The sequence below is a fragment of the Urocitellus parryii genome, chromosome 12, assembly GCF_045843805.1.
Source record: "Urocitellus parryii isolate mUroPar1 chromosome 12, mUroPar1.hap1, whole genome shotgun sequence".
Lineage (NCBI taxonomy): Eukaryota > Metazoa > Chordata > Mammalia > Rodentia > Sciuridae > Urocitellus > Urocitellus parryii.
The window spans coordinates 83,892,092-83,910,098 of NC_135542.1; the positions used below are offsets into that span (position 1 = coordinate 83,892,092).

The window sequence follows — 18,007 nt, forward strand, 5'->3', positions numbered from 1 at the left end:
TAGGAAGCAGGTGCAATGGTGGGGGGCAGAGGAGGACTGGCAAGAAGGCAGCAGAGGGACCAAGAGGCTAGGATTGGGCCCCGCGCCTCACATGTGGAGCCTGGGAACAGGGTGAGGACTGCAGGCTTGGCCTCTGGGGAAAAGAGGCTGATTTTGAGACACATTGTGAGATGAAAAATTCTAGAATTTGACTTTGATGTCCAGAGCTCAGGAGCGAGGCAGGAGCTGGCAACTAGTTTTGAGACTCCCGAGTGGGTGAGATAGCCTCGGGAAAGCCGGCAGTGGGCAGGGTACAGGCCTGGAGAACTGGTCATGGGCTAAACCCTGGCAAAAACGATGTCTAGAGAGAACCAGGAAAGGTGGTGGTTCTGGAGACCAAAGTGGCTCAGGAGGACAGAGAGCACCAATCCTGGCAGAATCTCTGTGGACAAGACCCTGGGTTAAGGGGAACGAATGGTCCTGTGCTTGGCAAATGGGTAGAGGGCTTGCCTAGCACATGGGAAACCCATTCCCAGCAATCCCTCCACCCCCACCCCCCCCACACAAAAATCATCAAAAGAACTGCAAACACGAATCTCCCATCTTTTAACTGTTTATTGTATAATATAAAACTACAAAAGTAAGACTGCTCATTTCCATGTACATTTAATCTGTCCAATTGTTTAGATTACAGCCCGAACCTACATTGAACACAGCCCTCTGGGTTCCGATGTGACGTCTGTAATATTGCATAGAAAAGGCACAGCTCTCAGGTCTGTGGGGAAAGGTCACACCTCCTTTTTGACAAGAAAAAAAAAAAAGCCTTCCTCAAAACCCATGCACCAAACATGTCACTATGTACATCTTTTTCGAAATCTTGGTTGTTTGTACATGTGGACTGCACTTCTCTTCCAAACTTATTATCCCCAAAAGAAGTCCAAAATTTTTTTTATTGGCTTTGTCTGCAATAGCATTTGATCCTGGCTAATTTTCAAGAACCATTTAGACTCATTCTTGGAAGCATTGAGAACAATTGTACATAAAGCAGGACAGGAACACCTTGCTGCCCCCACCATGTGTGGGGCAATTACAGGAGTTAACCATTTACAGTCAGGACAGGTTAAATATGCTCTTTTCAATCTTTTCAGAAAACGGTATAAAGGTCCAATTTGTAACAGCAAAGTTTTGAAATTAAGACAATTCAGAGAGAGTAGAATAACAATCGCTGCACAGAGTCTTTTTTTTTTTTTTTTTTTTACATCTGTCACTTAAGAAGGCTGCCCCTGCGGTATTCATAATTCATTTGTTTACCGCAAAGGTGGTTAATAAATTTAAGCTTTAAAAATGATCCGTAAGTTGATACTTTGGCTCTTTGGAGCTTATTTAGTTAAGAAATTTTTCTTGATTGACCTCAGGGTGGTTGGGGGCACTCCAAGGGGCTATGGCGATAAAAAGTTCAATTGATAAAGACACTCAGGGGTGGTAGGAGGCTCTGGCCATTTCTCACCCTTTGGTATGAAGGTGGGTGCCCGTGTGGTTGCCCCTTTCTGTCATCAAGAGAAAGTGCTACTAAGAAAACTTTTAAAAATATCAACCCTTTGATGCTTGATTTCCTTAAAAATTTGGAGGTATTAAAACATTCCTCATCCATACCTTTTGCATATTTCAAAAAGACCCATATTAGAAGAGACAGTAAAAGTGGATGTGGACTGTGTATCTGATGAGAAGACCCATGGGGGTCTGGCTTGGACCCCCTTTTAATACAGATTTACATTCCTACAAGAGAATACATTCCTACCATACATTCTGCACATTACCATCCAGATGTTGTTAGAGCTCCACAGTAAAATAAATATATTTACAGAAAAAAAAGGAATAAATAACTTATGGGAAAAAAAATCACTTCAAATTCAAAGCTCTTATGATTCTGCTCTCATCTTGTCACTTCATTGCACATCACTGTCAATAATTGTCCTCTCCCAGCCCCAGCCCCACCCAGACCATCTTTCTCATTAAAGGTACCTCAAGTTGCCTGCCTGGCTCTGGATGCCACTCATAAAGGGGAAGGAACTGCTGCCAAGAGGCATTTGGAAGCACATCCTGCACTGGAACTGAGATGTGGAGATCCCACTCCGGCTCCTACTCCTCTCTGTTGGGACATGGCTTGGTAAAAATAGGACACAAAGACACTTTGAACTCTGGAAGGCTTCACTCTTTCTGAAAATGGGCCATTGGCTACCCATGAACATCTCTGTTAGACCGTGAGCATCAAGAGTTTATGGCAAGGGTTTCAGAGTTAAAAAGCACTTGCCTGCTGTTGCTGGGGGTTTTTGTTTTGATTTTGAAGCCCAGCCTTACAAATACACCAGAGTCAGAGAACCAAGTTTGGGCAGCGCTTCTCTGTGCTTATTTGAACTGTTGCCCAACATATGGGATTTGTTTAAACACACGGTTTGGTAATCCAACGAAAGTACAGTTGTTCTAAGTTACTGTAAATCAGTTTTTAACAATGGCAAATCAACTGCTTTACCCTGTTATTGTTCAGAATAATCAACACTATTGTGTGTGTGTATGTATGTAGATGTGTGCAGCACGTGGCCAGTTTGCAGGGTCCTCCAGTTGTACAATGCATGCAGCCTGGGCAGGCCCGTCTCCTTACAAGAAAGGGAAGCTCGGCGACACTGGAAGCATCGATAACAACTCTAACCTTAATTATATGGTCCCTGGTCCTATATCAAAGGAAATGACACATGTGCAGGAGTAAGAGGTGTTTGCGTGGAGGTTGCTTGTAGGAGAACGAGTTGCAATTTGATCAGTTTCTCATTGCTCTACTGAGTTGATAATTAGCCTTTAAAGACACATTCGAGTGGGAGAAAAAAGCAAATTAGAATGCAGAAAAGATTTAATCGTATCATACCCGAATCTCTTGCTTAGATGAGCAGGTCCTTCATCACAAACGTATTTGCTTTGCCATGTGCATTATAAAAATAAAACTATCTATGGCTTGTTTAAAGTGCCATTTTCTCAAGTTGACTTTTTTAATTGGCCAGAGAGACCCAATTTTATCCATGGCAAGAAGTGAGCAGAATTGGTGACTGAATATTGACAAATGACCAACAACAGACGACAACAACAATAACAACAAAACAAAATCCCATAATTTAAAAATTTTTAAATAAATATAAAAGTTATTCCTAAAGAAGCCACCTGCATAACAATATAGGTTGTAACCTGCACTCAACAGCTAAAGTACCATTGGAAGAAAGAGAAAACTGAAACAGAAAGGCCACAAACAATCTCGGCAACAAGCATGATACATTGCAAATGTTTTAAAATTAAATGTACACCACTAGGAATAAAAAGCTACTTCTTAAGGGTCTCCGGGGGGTGGGGGGCGTAGGGGAGGAGGGGGAAACATGCATAGAAATTCCTGTCTGTGTATTTGGGTAAAACAGCCTCGTAAAGTGTGGTTAAATTAGCAGTTGATTTAAGAAAGCAACGAGACCAGATGCCTTGATGCAAGGTGAGGAACTCCAGCTTCAAGAGTCGCGGATGTTGGAGGAAGAGTGCATCCCGGCCAGCCGAGGCGAGGCAAGCGAGCCGAGCTCACTGTGGTGATCATGAGGATGCCATTTCCAGCTCTTAGCAACAGAGGGAACAAAAGCTCTAGGGAAGGGACGCTGGAAAAGACAATTTAGCAACATGATGGATGCCTTCTGGAAAGAATTTCTTCTTTATGAGCCCTGAGCATTGCAATAGGGCTCAGCTCCATGAAGAGGTTGGTTGCTTTTCATAAAATTTTGTTTGTATGTAAAATTTCTGGTTCATCATAAAAATTACACCAAAAAGGGAAAGATTTGGGTTTTCATTAAAAAAATAAAAATAAAAACAATTAAAAGCGCAAACTTGGCATAAATACACTCTTAAGTAAGATGATAGCTGTCCCCCCACAGAGGAAGCTAAGGAGAACCATCACTCCAACCCCGAGTTCCATGGCCACCTCCCGCCAATTGCTTAATGCAAGTTTGATGAGCAGATGCGGCTCTGGCTTTGGAAGTCACAGTACTGGCGGGTGTTTGTGCCAGAGGGATGGTGCTTGTGAAATTTGGGTGTGATATCACCTGGCCCTTTCTTAAAGCGCTGTGTGTGTGTGTGTGTGTGTGTGTGTGTGTGTCTGTTTGCATTTGGGGACATCAACTGCAGATTGATTTGATCCAATTTTCTCTTGCACCATACACATATAAAACATTACAACTCTATAAAAGTACAAGTGCAACTTGTACATCTGAAGTTTGCAGGAACTATGTGAGCAAATCCTATCAAAATAGCTATCTCATATGTATAAACAGCATTTGTTTTTAGAAAAACAATATCATAAACTGCAGAATCTGTACAAAAATATAAAATAAATTTGGGCAGCAGTTTTCTAAACAGCCATGTAAATGCAACACTTACGAGGAGTACTTAATGCCTCTAAAAAGGCTGATTTGCCGGGTCAACCTATACAGGGCGAAAATGCCAGGAAAGGTACTGAGATTATCTAAATAATATATATATATATATATATATATATTTTCTTTTTTACCTCTTGCATTAAAACTTATAGAAAAAATAGACAAATATGCACATGCAATTTACAGCTTTTCCAACTTAATCCTTGTGCTTCACTCGAACTGTTTATGTTTGCCATTCAACATTAGCAACATTGTCTTCAAATGGACTCTTTCCTATACCAGGATAGTAGGTCTCTGAGGAACCACTCAAAAAAAAGCATATTAAAAGTGGTCATACTTGGATGAAGGCACTCCAACTCTGCTCAAAGCAAAAACTAGTGTGATCCTTTTGTAAAATTTTCTTTTTTCTCTGAAAAAGGCAGGCAAGGGTGCATGCACAGTGCGGAGAATTGTCAGGGTTGTGGGGAGACGCTCGAAGTGTCTGGGCGGGCATGGCGGTGGGGTCAGGTCGCGGAGTCCCCGGGTCTTAGGACCCAACGAGCACCTCCATGATGTGGTCCAGTTCTGTGAGGTCCATTTTGAAAGGCTGACTCGGGGTGACGGGCTGACTACTATAAGGAGCCAGAGTCTTGAGGAGGTCATCGGCCGACACAGGGGCCATTTTTGAGGCTGCCCCCGACGCAGATGTGCAGGGGTCAAAATCATACATGGACGTGTCAATGTCAGCAAACAGGATGTCGTCCAGGGTCAAGTCTGTCAGGAAACCCGTGGACGTGGTTATTTCAAAATTCCCAGGCAGAGAGTCCATCAGTTTTGAGTCATCCGTGCGGCCCTCCTGGGGCCCCTCGGGTTTCTGGATGCTGGACTCACTGGAGGTCCCTTTCAAGCTGTCAGTCGCTGCCACGGTGGCCTCTGTGGAGGTAGATGTGGGACAGAGCTCCTCGATCTCGTCCAAGGCAGAGGAGAAGCTGTCCTTCTCGGGCGGGAGGGCTGGAGGGGAGAGTCTGGTAGGAGCTGCGGGCTGCACAACCTGCGAAGTGCAAAAAGTGTCATCGTCGTCCTCCAGCAGGGAGGCCGGGGTGAGGCAGGCCTCCAGGGGTGTAGTGCTTCCGAGGTCGCAGGGAAGGGCGGGAGGGGGTGCGAGGTGGCTGAAGGCAGGCGGGGCCTCTCGGTAGCTGTCGCTCAGGGAGTCGCTGGGCTGGGAGGAGGGGGTGAACCCGGGCCTCAGGCTGCCTTCCTGCTTGAGTTCCTCCTGGATCCGCCTCAACATGTTGTTAATTAAAACAGTCTTTTGCAAGCTGGGCTCTGTCAGGGGCCTGTGGTTATAGAGTTTCATAAGGGAAATGTTGAAGATAGTCTGGCGCTGTAAGGTGTAAGACACCTTGGATGGACCGTCGGAGGGAGACACGATTTTGCCTTCCAGCCCATCTTCATGCTCATCAAACTTCCGTTTTCCTCCTTTACCCAACATATATCTGCAAAGTAGAAAGGCAGGAAATGGCATGAATCACACAAAGGCTAATCTCCACCATAAAACACACAAAAAAAGGTGCTGACTTAGACGTCAGAACTTGGACTTCACTTTCTTGCCTGGGTGATTTAGAAGAGCAGATGGATTAACTGGGGGAAGACCTTTCAGAAAGAGAGAAAATTGGGAAAGCTACCCTCATATGCCTGCAGAGCAGTTTTTATCACTAGGTAGTCTGGCGAATGTATTTCTTGAGAAATGTGTACGACACAGACAAGTTAGGAGTTACCATGGAAACTGTGATTTTGACTTTCTCAGCTCATGTGCTTGCGTTCGAATGCCTAACATTATCATGCAGGTTCAATTTCCCTTCCCCAAATGGATTTATTTTTAAAGCTCAAGAAAACACTTACAACGCTATGACCTAAACAGATATAGGTGTCATAAATTACAGCTTCAACGCATCTTGAACGATTAAAAAAAAAAAAAGTTAGAGAAGGAGGAAGGTGTACAATTTTGGTAGAACTGTGTGTGCTTTCAAAACGCCTTTTCCTTCCTCATTATGCATCAGAGCCTTCCTGCCTGTTGGGTGACATGTGGTGAAACACTTGGCCTGTGTTAAATGACCACAGAGACGGAGCGGCCGCTGCTTTTCACTCTAGAATCAAGTGGAGAATCCAAGTTTCTCCTTGGCTCAGTTTCACTGCACAAGGTCATGTCTGAATGTAACTGCATTAATTTTAAAGTAATCTGCTCTGATTATAGGTACTGCTGTTTGGATACTTGAGACATTTCATAAGGAAATACCTACTGTGATTCCACAGATACGTATGTACTTCAAATGAACAAGGTCCCCGTGTTAGGCCTTGCAATTTGATAATGGGTTGAATTTTAAAACTCCTTTCTGAGTCCTGGTCTTCAGATGGTTGTTACCTTCTACACAGTGACCCTTCCAACTCTGTGGTCACGCTGTCATTACCTCTTTTCACAGCTTCCACCATCAGAGAACCATCTCAAATCCAGCAGCCTGTGCCTCAGATCTCACTTCCAACCATTCAATCAAGGAAGTCATCCCTCTGTTGTCTGGACCCGGATGCCTGGTCTAACTAAGCCAGACCCTGGCGTGTTCCTTCTCTTGGTGCATGGCACTCACACCTGGACCCTGTGAATCCTTTCTGAACTTGACATCTGTGAGAGTCAGATCCAGGCAACTACTTTGTAGGTATCTAGTTTTTCTTCTATTCGTTACTTACCTTTTACTGAACTGCTTCAGCTGGCTGAAGTTGCCTAGTTCTAGCTCACTCCACCTCTACACTGTCTCAGGCACTCTGCCAGGCCCTGCGTGGAGCCCCATGAGAGCAAAGGCTGGTCTCCAAGAGGCTTTCTCCTCCTACGACTCATCAGCGTCTTGAATTCCAAGTCTCATCCTAAAGGAATAAGGCTAATGGGATACTGACACTTCACAAAACTTCTTTCCCATACTTGCTTAAAAGATGACCGTGCTGTCCCCTGAGGCACACATACAGGAGACAGTGCCTGGCATACAATCCCAAGTGTGGTGACTGACTTCCAATGCCCCAGTCACCAGGAGATAACGACAACTGCAACCTATCAGTTGTCATCAGTATCAGCTTGAGATCTGTTAATGCTTACAAAGAATGTGAAGGTACTTGTACAAAAGATTTCCCCTCATTCTGTAAGCATTAACAAAATGGCTGTCAATCACTAGGACCAAAAAGACCAAAGATCCATCCTGTAATTAACTGTTCTCTGAGACAAGGAAGGTACAATAGTAAGAACTGGCTTATCTAACACTTCATATGACAGGGTTCCTATCATTCAGTGCTAAAAGTCTCATTTGTGTATCTGCTTTGCATAGGCCATTTCCTATCTAAAGTATCTGTGCTCATTTAAATTTGAGGGTGAAACAGAGTAGAGGTGGTTTCATTTCACTTTGCACAACAGTTTCTACTTTATACATCAGAACTGTTACCAGGTTGGGGATATAGTTTAGTGGTAGAGTGCTTGCCTAGCATACATGGGGCCCTGGATTCGATCCCTAGGACTGCAAAAATTAAAAAAAAAAAAAAAAGTTACCAGACATCTGAGTTTTGAAACACATAGTTGTATTCACAATTATACTATTTGTGTATTTGTATACCCTTACAATTTGAACATTTAAATACTTGCTTAAAAACAACAACATCAACAACACCTCACTTTTGCCAAATAGCTTCTGGGTACATTTAATTCACACATAAAGTTACTATTGGATCCATGTTACATTATAATGTTATCAGGCCAGTGCACTTAAATATATATGTAAGTACACAAATACACACATGCACCATCTAAAACAGTGTTTGTCAAAGTGTGGCCCACAGATGGGACCCATACGAACTGTCATCAGTTTGCAATGAGGGAAGTAGAGATATAGTTTTATTTATAAACTTTTACAGTAAACTTAACAAAGTAATTGTATGTTTGCACATCTAATTTTAAAACAGGAGCTTTTACCTTTTACATCTTTCTGTTTTTACTTCACTTTTCAAGTAGTTATTTTTGTTATGTTTTACTAAAGTCCATAAAGGATTGAGAGGAAAAAGCAAGATGGTCCATCACTACAGAAAAGTCTGGAGAAGCACTGTCCTCAAATGTAAACCAAAATAAAACTAAAGGCGGGTATAAACTTTTCTTTACCCATCAATGTAGAACTATTTAAAGACTTTTTACCATAATAAACAACAGTACTTTTTCAATAATACATTTTCCTAGAAATAATTATTGAACTTACTGTACTCGAATATTTAAGAAGCAAACAGGCCACTCAGTACTTAAAGATCTGAGGTGGCACTCTCAGAGAGATTCCCGTTGGTTTCCAATAGGGAAGATCTAGCTGGTCAGAGCCCTGTGACAATCCTAATGATTTAGGAAAAGCCTGAGAAGACATCTGTGATACTGCCTGAACCAGGAGGGTGGAGGGCCCCGGTGAGCAACACTTGGTGAGCAGGAACAGATACACAACTTGAAGCCCGGGTGCTCCTGGAATGTGTAAATGCGGTCCCCTGATAAGAGTGTGTCTCTGAGCAGGTCTGTCTTCATTTCTCTGCTGTGTGGAGAGGCAGGGCCGGCTTCACACACCCACTAAAATTGCAAAATGCACACCATCCTGATTTTTAATCCTAATTCTAAATCTTTAAGAAAGGAATAAATGTGTAACATGATCAAGATCTATTCCACATTTTTATTTAAAAAGAAAGCTGCCCCTGAGTTTGCTTCAGACGCCACAGCAACATTCCAATTAGCCTGGTCAGGAGGCCTCCAACTCCTGAAGGGGAAGGGCAGCGAGAACTCCCCTTCTCAGGACTCTGTGTTAACCACCACCTCCTTAAGCAGGGCACAATTGAAAGAAGAGAAGACAAGACATGCCCTCAAGAACCAGAGGGCAGGAAGCCAGACGCGTGGGCCCCTCCTGGCCTCTCTGGGCCTGGCTCAGGCTGGCCATGGCCAGGGTCGCCAGCTCCTCAGAAGCCTCTTTCTCCTCGGGCTTTCTGAGAAAATAACAATAGTTCTTTAAGCGCAGTTGGAGAGGCACGTGACCTTTCAAAAGGCCTCACTAGGCAGCAGCTTGCAGATGCAGCAGTAGCAGGAGCTCATTAAGGGCTTCCAGGGAACGCGGCGGAAGGGGACTCCCCTCGGCTGGCTGTGCAGTTCATGGGCCTGGAGTTCACCCGGAGCACGGGCTGGTGACTTGCTTGCTTCCAGGCCACCCCAGGGATCTGTCGCCCACTCGATCTCCTCTCCTTTTGCTTGTGAAGACTAAAGTCCAAACCCTGCGTCTTCTACCCAGTTTTTCAGACAAAGCCCCCAAAGACCCAGAGCTTTGGGGTGGGTCACAGATCCCTCCATATGGAGAAATCAGGCAGGTGCTCCCTCCCTCTTCTGCTACCCAAAGGGGACTCAAAACTAAGCCCAGCCACTTTTCTATTGAATTTTCACTGACTCTTACTACAAGGTTGGAGATGGAACACCCTCCCTCCCCAGTGAACTTGTTAGAAACAATTCTTAACTTTTCTGTACTTTTACAGATTTTTTTGTGGTGCTGGGAAAGGAACCCGACCTCGCACATGCTACGCTTAAGTGCTCTCTCTGCCACTGGGCTACCCCCCCCCACCAGCCCCATCTGTATCTTTAAAAACAAACTTTAGCATACACTGCAGCAAACTAAATTGAAAAGATAAGGAACAAAACTCACTAGTAGCAAAATAAATGAAAACTTTCCCAGGAAAGTTTTCAGATTAGTTTTCAGATTAGTTCTGAAGAGAACTCTCTGTACACCAGGCCTGGCCTTCAATGGAGCAGCCTTTCATTAGGAACAACCCTACCCTCAAAAGCTACAGTCTGCTGGGGCACAAGCTAAAAAGTAACAAATGTCACTAGGAGTTTCCCCAGCAGACAAAGGGCCAGAGGACCAGGAGACTGTTTGACCTGGCTGTTCTTCCTTCTGCAATTCCAGACTCTGAGTGGCTCCCCCAGGAGGGAATTAGCCATTACCACGGACTGGAGCCAACAAGGGAGACTTCTGGAAACAGGCTTAGTGGCCCCCTGATTGAAGTTTGTATTTAAGGTGAAAACACAAAAGATGCCCCTTGGTGGCTGAATAAATGAACAGTAAGTGGAAAGAATGAGAAAAAATACAAGGGACAGCAGAGAAGATGGTGTAGAACAGAGCCAGGTATGTGTCCCTAACTGCATGGACTAGAAGGCGGGAGAAAGGGGAGAGCAACTCAGCTTTACAGGGGACCTGGTCACAAGGAGGGGTCTGAGGCGCACAGGGTGGGCAGGAAAGCTGAAGCTGGGAAGCCTTCCTGTGACAGCCCCTCATTGGAGCTTCCATTTTCAAACTTGGGCACGCATCAGCCTCCCCAGCCTCTCCCAGGGGCCCGTGAAACCCAGACTCCTGGCCCAGGGATCTGCCTTGCCAACAAGTGTCCAGGTGACGGGAGAATTCTGAGAACCACTGTTTCCTCTTTTCCCCATCAGGCCACTTACGTTTAAGTCTGAGAACATCTTTTCTCAGTTAATCTTGATTCCAGAGGTCTTCCCTATTTGTGACTAAGCAAGAGGGCAAAAAGGAATGAACAGCCTCTTTGTGATAGCAACTGACCGCTCAAACATGCGTACAATTATTATTATTTTTTTAAGAGACAGGGCCTTGCTATGTTGCCCAGGCTGTTCTCAAACTCCTGGGCCCAAATGATCCGCTAGCCCCCTGAGTAGTTGGAACCACAGGAATGTACCACTGTGCCTGGCCTGACAACTGATATTTTAAAAAATTAACATGCACAATTAAGATGTTTTAAGTTTAATCTGAATGACAAAGTTCGGCCTCTCAGAATGAAATATCAGATCCTACTGGCTATGAGGTCTAGATGACACTTGCTATGATCTTAAAGTGAATGCAGTGAGGCCCAAGGTCCAAAAAGGAGCTGGAACAGTACCTATGTTTATGCTTAATTGTTTAGTTATTTATTTTTGTGACAGTGGGAACTGAATCTAGGGTGCTCTATCATTGAGCTACATCCTCAGCTTTTTTTTAAAAAACATATTTAGTTGTAGATGAACATAATACTTTATTTATTTTTATGTAGTGCTGAGGATCAAACCCAGTGCCTCACAAGTGCTAGGCAAGCACTCTCCAACTGAGCTACAACCCCAGCCCCCCAGCTCTTTTAATTTTGAGACAGGATCTTGCTAAGTTGCCCAACTTGGCCTCCAACTGGCAATCCTTCTTACTCAGCCTCCTGAGTAGCTGGAATTACATTTGTGCATCACCTCATAAGGCTAGTACCTAAAAATAAAATTTGTGAAATATTACCTTTTAAGACATTCAGGAAAAAATATGCAAACATAAAATGAATTAAAAAAAAAGTTATATCTAAGCCATTTTTTCAATTATTTAAAACCTGTACTTCTTAAAATTTTTATTTATTTAATTTTTGGTAATAGGGATTGAACCCCAGGACACTTAACCACTGAGCCACATCCCCAGCCTTCTTTATTTTTTATTTTGAGACAGGGTCTTACTAGGTTGTCTACAGCCTCGATAAATTGCTGAGGCTGGATTTGAACCTGTGGTCCTCAAGCCTCAGCCTCCTAGGCCGCTGGGATTACAAGTGTGCACCACCACAACCGGCATCATCATCATTATTTTAATTAGTGGCACTGAGGGTTGAACTCAGGAATACTCTACAACTGAGCTAAATCTTCAGCCCTTCTTTAAAATTTGAGACAGGGTCTCACCAGGTTGCTGAGGCTGGTCTAGAACTTGAGATCCTCCTCACTCAGCCTCCTGAGTAGCTGGGATTACAAGCATGCATTACCACAGCTGACTTAAAACTTTTTTTTTAAATCATTGTCCCTTTAGGGTTTTTTTAAACTGTCAAAATAAAATAAAATGTTATGATTTTGAAGGAATGAATATGAAATCTACATTTTCAAACCACCACTCTCGTCATCCCAACCTCACCACCAAAACATACTGCTTTCACATGCAGGCTCACTGAGTCTGTGGCCCCAGGGCTTCCTAGTGGCCCAGGTGAAGATCCTAGGGAAAGGCTATACTGTGGGGGTCCTCCTCAGCCCCCCAGGAGGATTTGCTTCTGACTGTGCCAGTCAAGAATGATGCAAAGGTCTATATTATGTGTTCACTCGATTCATTCCCCAAACTAGGCGATCAGATAACCCAGTCACCGCTCTACACAGAAAGAAAAGCCTCCTTAGCTAATAGACTTTTTTACTTGGTATCCAGAGAAGAGAACGAATGCTATCTAAGATCTTTAAGAGGGGGGTAATAACTGACAGCTGAGTCCCAATTTCTGAAGTGGAGCAATGACCGGAGAGGGTGTGACGGATGCCCGACCAAAATGGAGTCAGAGAGAGTGGAGGCCCCTGGTCCTTCACGGAGAGAAGGCTCTGAGCCCAACACCACCCTCACCTGGAAGAGGGGTGCTTGCTGACACCCAGGTTGGGATGGTTTGTACCAGGCCTAGTAGGTTGGTCCCTTATGTGCATTTTGAAAAACTTGATCCAATTCCTTTTGGATTAGTAAATAAGAGCAGCTACAAATTCAGCATTTTCCCTTTTCAGGAGTGTAGGAAGCTGCATGCTATTTCAAAAGTCAGTTACAAGGCAAAACACATCTACGGCATCTACGGTTTCTAGTGGTGCATGTGGCTTCTGGGGAGCTGGTCATATTTCATGTCATCCCCCTAACCTCCTTAGCACACGGTCCAATATGACTCCTGGGGTGACGAACAGTTGCTGAAGAGCCTGGCAGCCACCAAGGCTGAAGATAAAAACCATAAAACCCAGAAAAACGAGGCCTCTACCCCAGCATCCACGCGGATCTGCTGCTTCTGAGGAAAACAACCAAAGAGGAGTGACAAGCACCTCGCAAGGCCAGAGCAGCTGCTTCCTCGAGACACCCTGTGCCCCCCAAGCCCAGGCCCTCCAAGTGGAGACACATCCTTTCTGTTTCTTTTGGGGGAGTGGAAAAAGGAATGGCCCTGGCAAAACGGTGTCTGTGACAGGCTTCTGAGCCAAAGAAAGGTCGCGGTGGGCAGGCTGGGAATTGCCTGGGGACAACTTCTGACACACAGAAGAGCCTCTCCTTTCTCCTCACTTTCCTGCTTGCCTTCAGATGAGCTTGGGATCCTGCTTTGGAGGAGTCCCTGACAGAAGGCCACCTCCCATCAGCAACCTGGAGCCTCCCTTAGTCCACTGTCCTACTGTGGCTCTGGGCAGGAGGGAGAAGCGGAGCCTCCTTGACACTTGGACAGGGGGCAGCCTCCTTCGCTGAGGCAAGTTTTCACACTTAGAATACTCCACCTTGAAATGCTGAGGGCTAAGGAACCCGATGACGGCTAAGCTTTTCACACCCTCCCTGCTCCAAGTAACAGCAAAACCCGGCCAGAACCAAAAGACCACTTTGAAAAGGACACGGCGGTTGGGGGTGCTGGCGGGATCAGAAGTGGAGGCCCAAGACAAGAAACAGAAGGCCTCAGTAGGGCCTCCCAGTATCCTGGCACTGCAGCTGGGCAGTGGTGACGGTCACCCCCCCAATGAGGGGGGGGGTGGCAGGTGTGGGGGATGGTATTCCCCACCCTCAAGCTAGACTCCAGACCCCAAAGTGACAGCCACAGAGACAAAATTCCGGTGGGGAGAGCACCTCGGCTTATTTCTACAGACGGGGCGGGGCTGGTGACAGAAACCCTAAGAGCTGCCTGGATCAGGAAACTTTTTTTTTTTTTCTTAAACCAAAGCCCTTCCAGGATTTTGGAGGTCCCTGCAGTAACATCCATGCTAATTGGTAAGTAAGACAAAGCCTCCCCTAACAAATCAGCAATGTAATTATAAAGCCAGTCGCTAGAACAAGCCAGTCACCCCAGCTCAGGGAGACTGTAACCTGACACGGCAGATGATGGCGCCTCCCACTGCAGCCGCGGCTCCCACCAGCCTGCCTGGTATCAGGGACACCAGCACAAGCCTCCTGGCCTTCCTGCAGTGGCCTGAAGCCCACAGAAAAGCTGAGTTCGGCCAGGAGGCCAACCTCAAGTAAATGTAAGAAACAAGTCTCATCCTGTGGGGTTATTTTCTAATGTCCACATTTTATCAAATTCTAGTGTTCCCTCTATTTACATGTCTCCATTAAATTGAGGACAATTTCTCATGCTGATACTTTGTCAAATATAATCTTTCCTCTTGGAAAAAAGAAGTCTTAAAATCTTAACTAACTCTAATTGCATTTAGTAAACTGTCAAATTCCGGAAGGGAATATTTCAAGAAACATTCTCTAAAATAAATTATGTCCTTGTTGGTAAACATTTGGAAAGAAAAAATAGGCTTTTTAGAACCTAAATGTCAAGTAGTATAAAATGTTTCTAATATCCTGTCTTAATGCTTTTCATCTCGCTGGAATTTTAGATTTCAATCCCATTTCTAATGAGGCCAAGGACACCCGCCACCTTCCAAGGACAATGGAAGTGCTAAGAATTCCTTTATTTTACCTAAGGAGTGTGGCTAAAAGCAGGGCACACTTAATTCAAATGAAAAGTTGAGTGGAATTACGCAGTGTCTGAATTTAGTTTAATAAAAACATATTCAACATGATCTGATGCCTGAAATTGGCTTTGAAGTACTCAAAAACAACTGGCCACAAAGATGAAAAAAGGTCAACAAAAAGTGGATAACTGTTGAAGCAGGTGACAAGTATGAGGTGGTGTATTGGACTCTTACTTTTGAGTATGTTTGGAATTTTCCATAATAAAAAGCTAAAAAGCACAACACATCAATACATACTTTTAAAATTCTACAAATAAAAAAATCAAATAAGTACAAAAAATTATTTACACCCTCAGTGAGAACTATTATATTAACTTGCGAGGTGTTTTTGCACAGAAGAAAGCTGCTAACGCTCTATGTAAACAAGCCAGCCCAGTACAAGCAGGAACGCTGGTAAACTCTGAAAGGCAGCGTCACATCCAGCCACACGGGGGCGCAGCAGAGCAACAAGGCACCTCTGAAGTCGGCTTCTCCACTGCAATTTCTGTCTACAGAGCTCTCAAAGTCTACACATTTCAAGAACCAGTCCCAAATTCAGGTATCCACAGGGCCATGTTAAGCAAGCTGGGAGCCTTGCCAAGCCCAACTAAATTATATTATGCTATGGTTCAAGCTCTGGAAACACTGTACAGGAAAGGTTGTTGCCTGAATATAAGTAACAACGATGTTTCTAAAGCCATGGTTAAGATCCCTGGAGGATTCCTGAAGTGAGAACAAACACACAGAAACAAACACAAATGCAAGTCACGGGGTGTGGACTTAGAGAAGCCAACAGTTCAACTGTCCAGTGGGGTTCTAATGTGGACTCTTAACCACACACGGAATCTCATAAGTTCAGCACCAAGAATTTTACTAGTGTAGAAGTCTTCAATAATCCTATTGCTTCTTAATAACAGTAAATTACCTCCACACGGAGCAGATTCTGCTTCAGGCAGTTATTTGGGAAAACCCTTCATAAAGGACATTGGGGAGGAGCTATTTTGACTGTAAAATACAATGCAGTTAACCTAAAGGAGATAATGAAGCAACTGACTGTGTAACTACTTGATAGAATTCTTTCTATTCAAATTACAAGTTCAGGTTATATGATGTGTATGTATCACAACAGATGTACTAGTTATCAGTTTTTCCATTTGAAAATTGGTAACTATGAACTACAATTATTTACATTAATAAGCTACTTCATGGGTAATTTGGTGTCAGGAGTACCTACATCTTTACAATTCTGAATGAGAGTCTCATTAAGGGAAGGAATCCTCAGATTTGACACCCCCCCACCCCCGCATAGGACTGTCTGCCCGTTAAGAGACAGCCAGGATCACCCAGCAACCCCCACCCATTCCCATGCATAATGAAAATATTTTTTTCTCCTGTATTTATAATTGCATGGATGGGATTCTGGTTTCAACTCTCCTGTAGCATCTTTTCCCCAAAGATACCTTGTTTTTCTCCTCACACAAGAGACCCTTAATAAACAATGTCAGGGGAAAATAAAGAAGGCATAGGGTAGACACCAAAGGCTTTGCCAAAAGTGACATTTTTTGTTTCTTAAAGAGGGTCACCAAATATATAAAACAGTCAATACAACAACAGGTAAATGTAAGTTTTAGAACAATTCTGTGGGGGAAAAAATTGCATCTTAGTTAAATCCAGGTTTTGCCACTGAAGAAAAACCATGCATGTAACCCCAGGAAGCACTTTTTGCTTAAAAGTTAAAGATTAAAAACTAATCATGCTTTCTGATTTGGGTAGCTTATTACTATGAAAGATCTTTTAAAATATTCTTCACATATACAGCATAGATTTCACCTTTTAACTCCCACATGTGGTCTACAGAAGAAAACCAGAGAAATGGTTTCTTCTTTACCTATTGAGTAAGGTGAACCTCTCTCTGTATTGTATGGCTTAAATCTGGGTTCCTTAAAAGAAAGATATCACATTTCTACAACATGACATACGAGTACAAAAATTTAAAGTACAGGATCATAGAAATATGCTCCAGAGATATGTAAAAGGGAGGAAATAACTTCTATTATGCAAATATCTGTTCCATGTAGGTAACCTACATCTTTGGAATGTTTATTTTAGTTGCCTTTAAGAATTAGGTAGGCTGATGAGGTTTTATTAAAGACAATTTAAATTTTATATCATATACTTGAAAAATTCAGATAGTAGAAAAAGGCAATGAGGAATAAAACTAAACTTCAGTGCAGTAAATGATACTTTGTAATTTTTTTTTTTGAAAATAACTACTTCTGGGCTCTTCTGAGATAAAATGTATTTCTTTCCAGGGACTTCTGTGTATTGATAATGAATGACTCACTGAACTTTAAGCAAAGTCATTTAGCAATACACAATCAAAATAATCAGAGTAACACACTAAATGTAATAAATATTTATTTCTAAGGAAAATAGTTCTTAATACTTCAACTTTAATTTCTTCCAAGGACCTTTAAGGAAAGCCTTCCTCTAACCTCCCCAGCTAGCCCCCCTTAACATTCTATTTGTCCTTCCTCTTTGGAAGCTTTAGCAGAAGCTGGGGCTACCTGAAGAATCATGTTTTGATTTTGTAAACCAACTACTGTCAGACAGCTAAGAATCACTACCAGGTGAAATCAATCTTATTTTATATTTTTGATATGGTAAAACTATTTTTTAAAATCAGTGTTTTAAAGATCTGAATGGTCTATTCAGATAGACCATTACCAGATTCCTGACAACTAGAGAGGCTAAGCAAAAATCCTTAGGCTGCAGACCACAGTGCCTAAAGTCCTCTGGCAGGTGGCTCTTCCATGATACCGTGCAAGATACAAAAAGACACAGACATGGAGGCGCCCCCTCAACAAAGGGAAGAAATCTGAAAAGCAAATCTGTATCATCTACCAGGGAATGGGACAAGTACTCACTGAAGATCAGTTTGAAACAGTTGTTGCCTCACTATCTCATTCCAGTGGCTAGAATTGTATGCAAACCTGTTCTGGTG

General features: G+C 43.4%; 1 protein-coding gene across 2 annotated transcripts in view; it reads right to left on the reverse strand.

Moving 5' to 3' along the window:
* Window positions 1-4,570: 4,570 nt before the first annotated feature.
* Window positions 4,571-18,007, reverse strand: part of Sertad2 (SERTA domain containing 2) — a 107,644-nt gene continuing 94,207 nt past the window's right edge. For both annotated transcript variants that reach the window (XM_026387210.2, XM_026387208.2), the window contains exon 2: window positions 4,571-5,908. In XM_026387210.2, the coding sequence (XP_026242995.1) occupies window positions 4,960-5,904 (945 nt within the window). In that variant the 5' untranslated portion in view covers window positions 5,905-5,908 and the 3' untranslated portion in view covers window positions 4,571-4,959. The remainder of the gene's footprint in view (window positions 5,909-18,007) is intronic.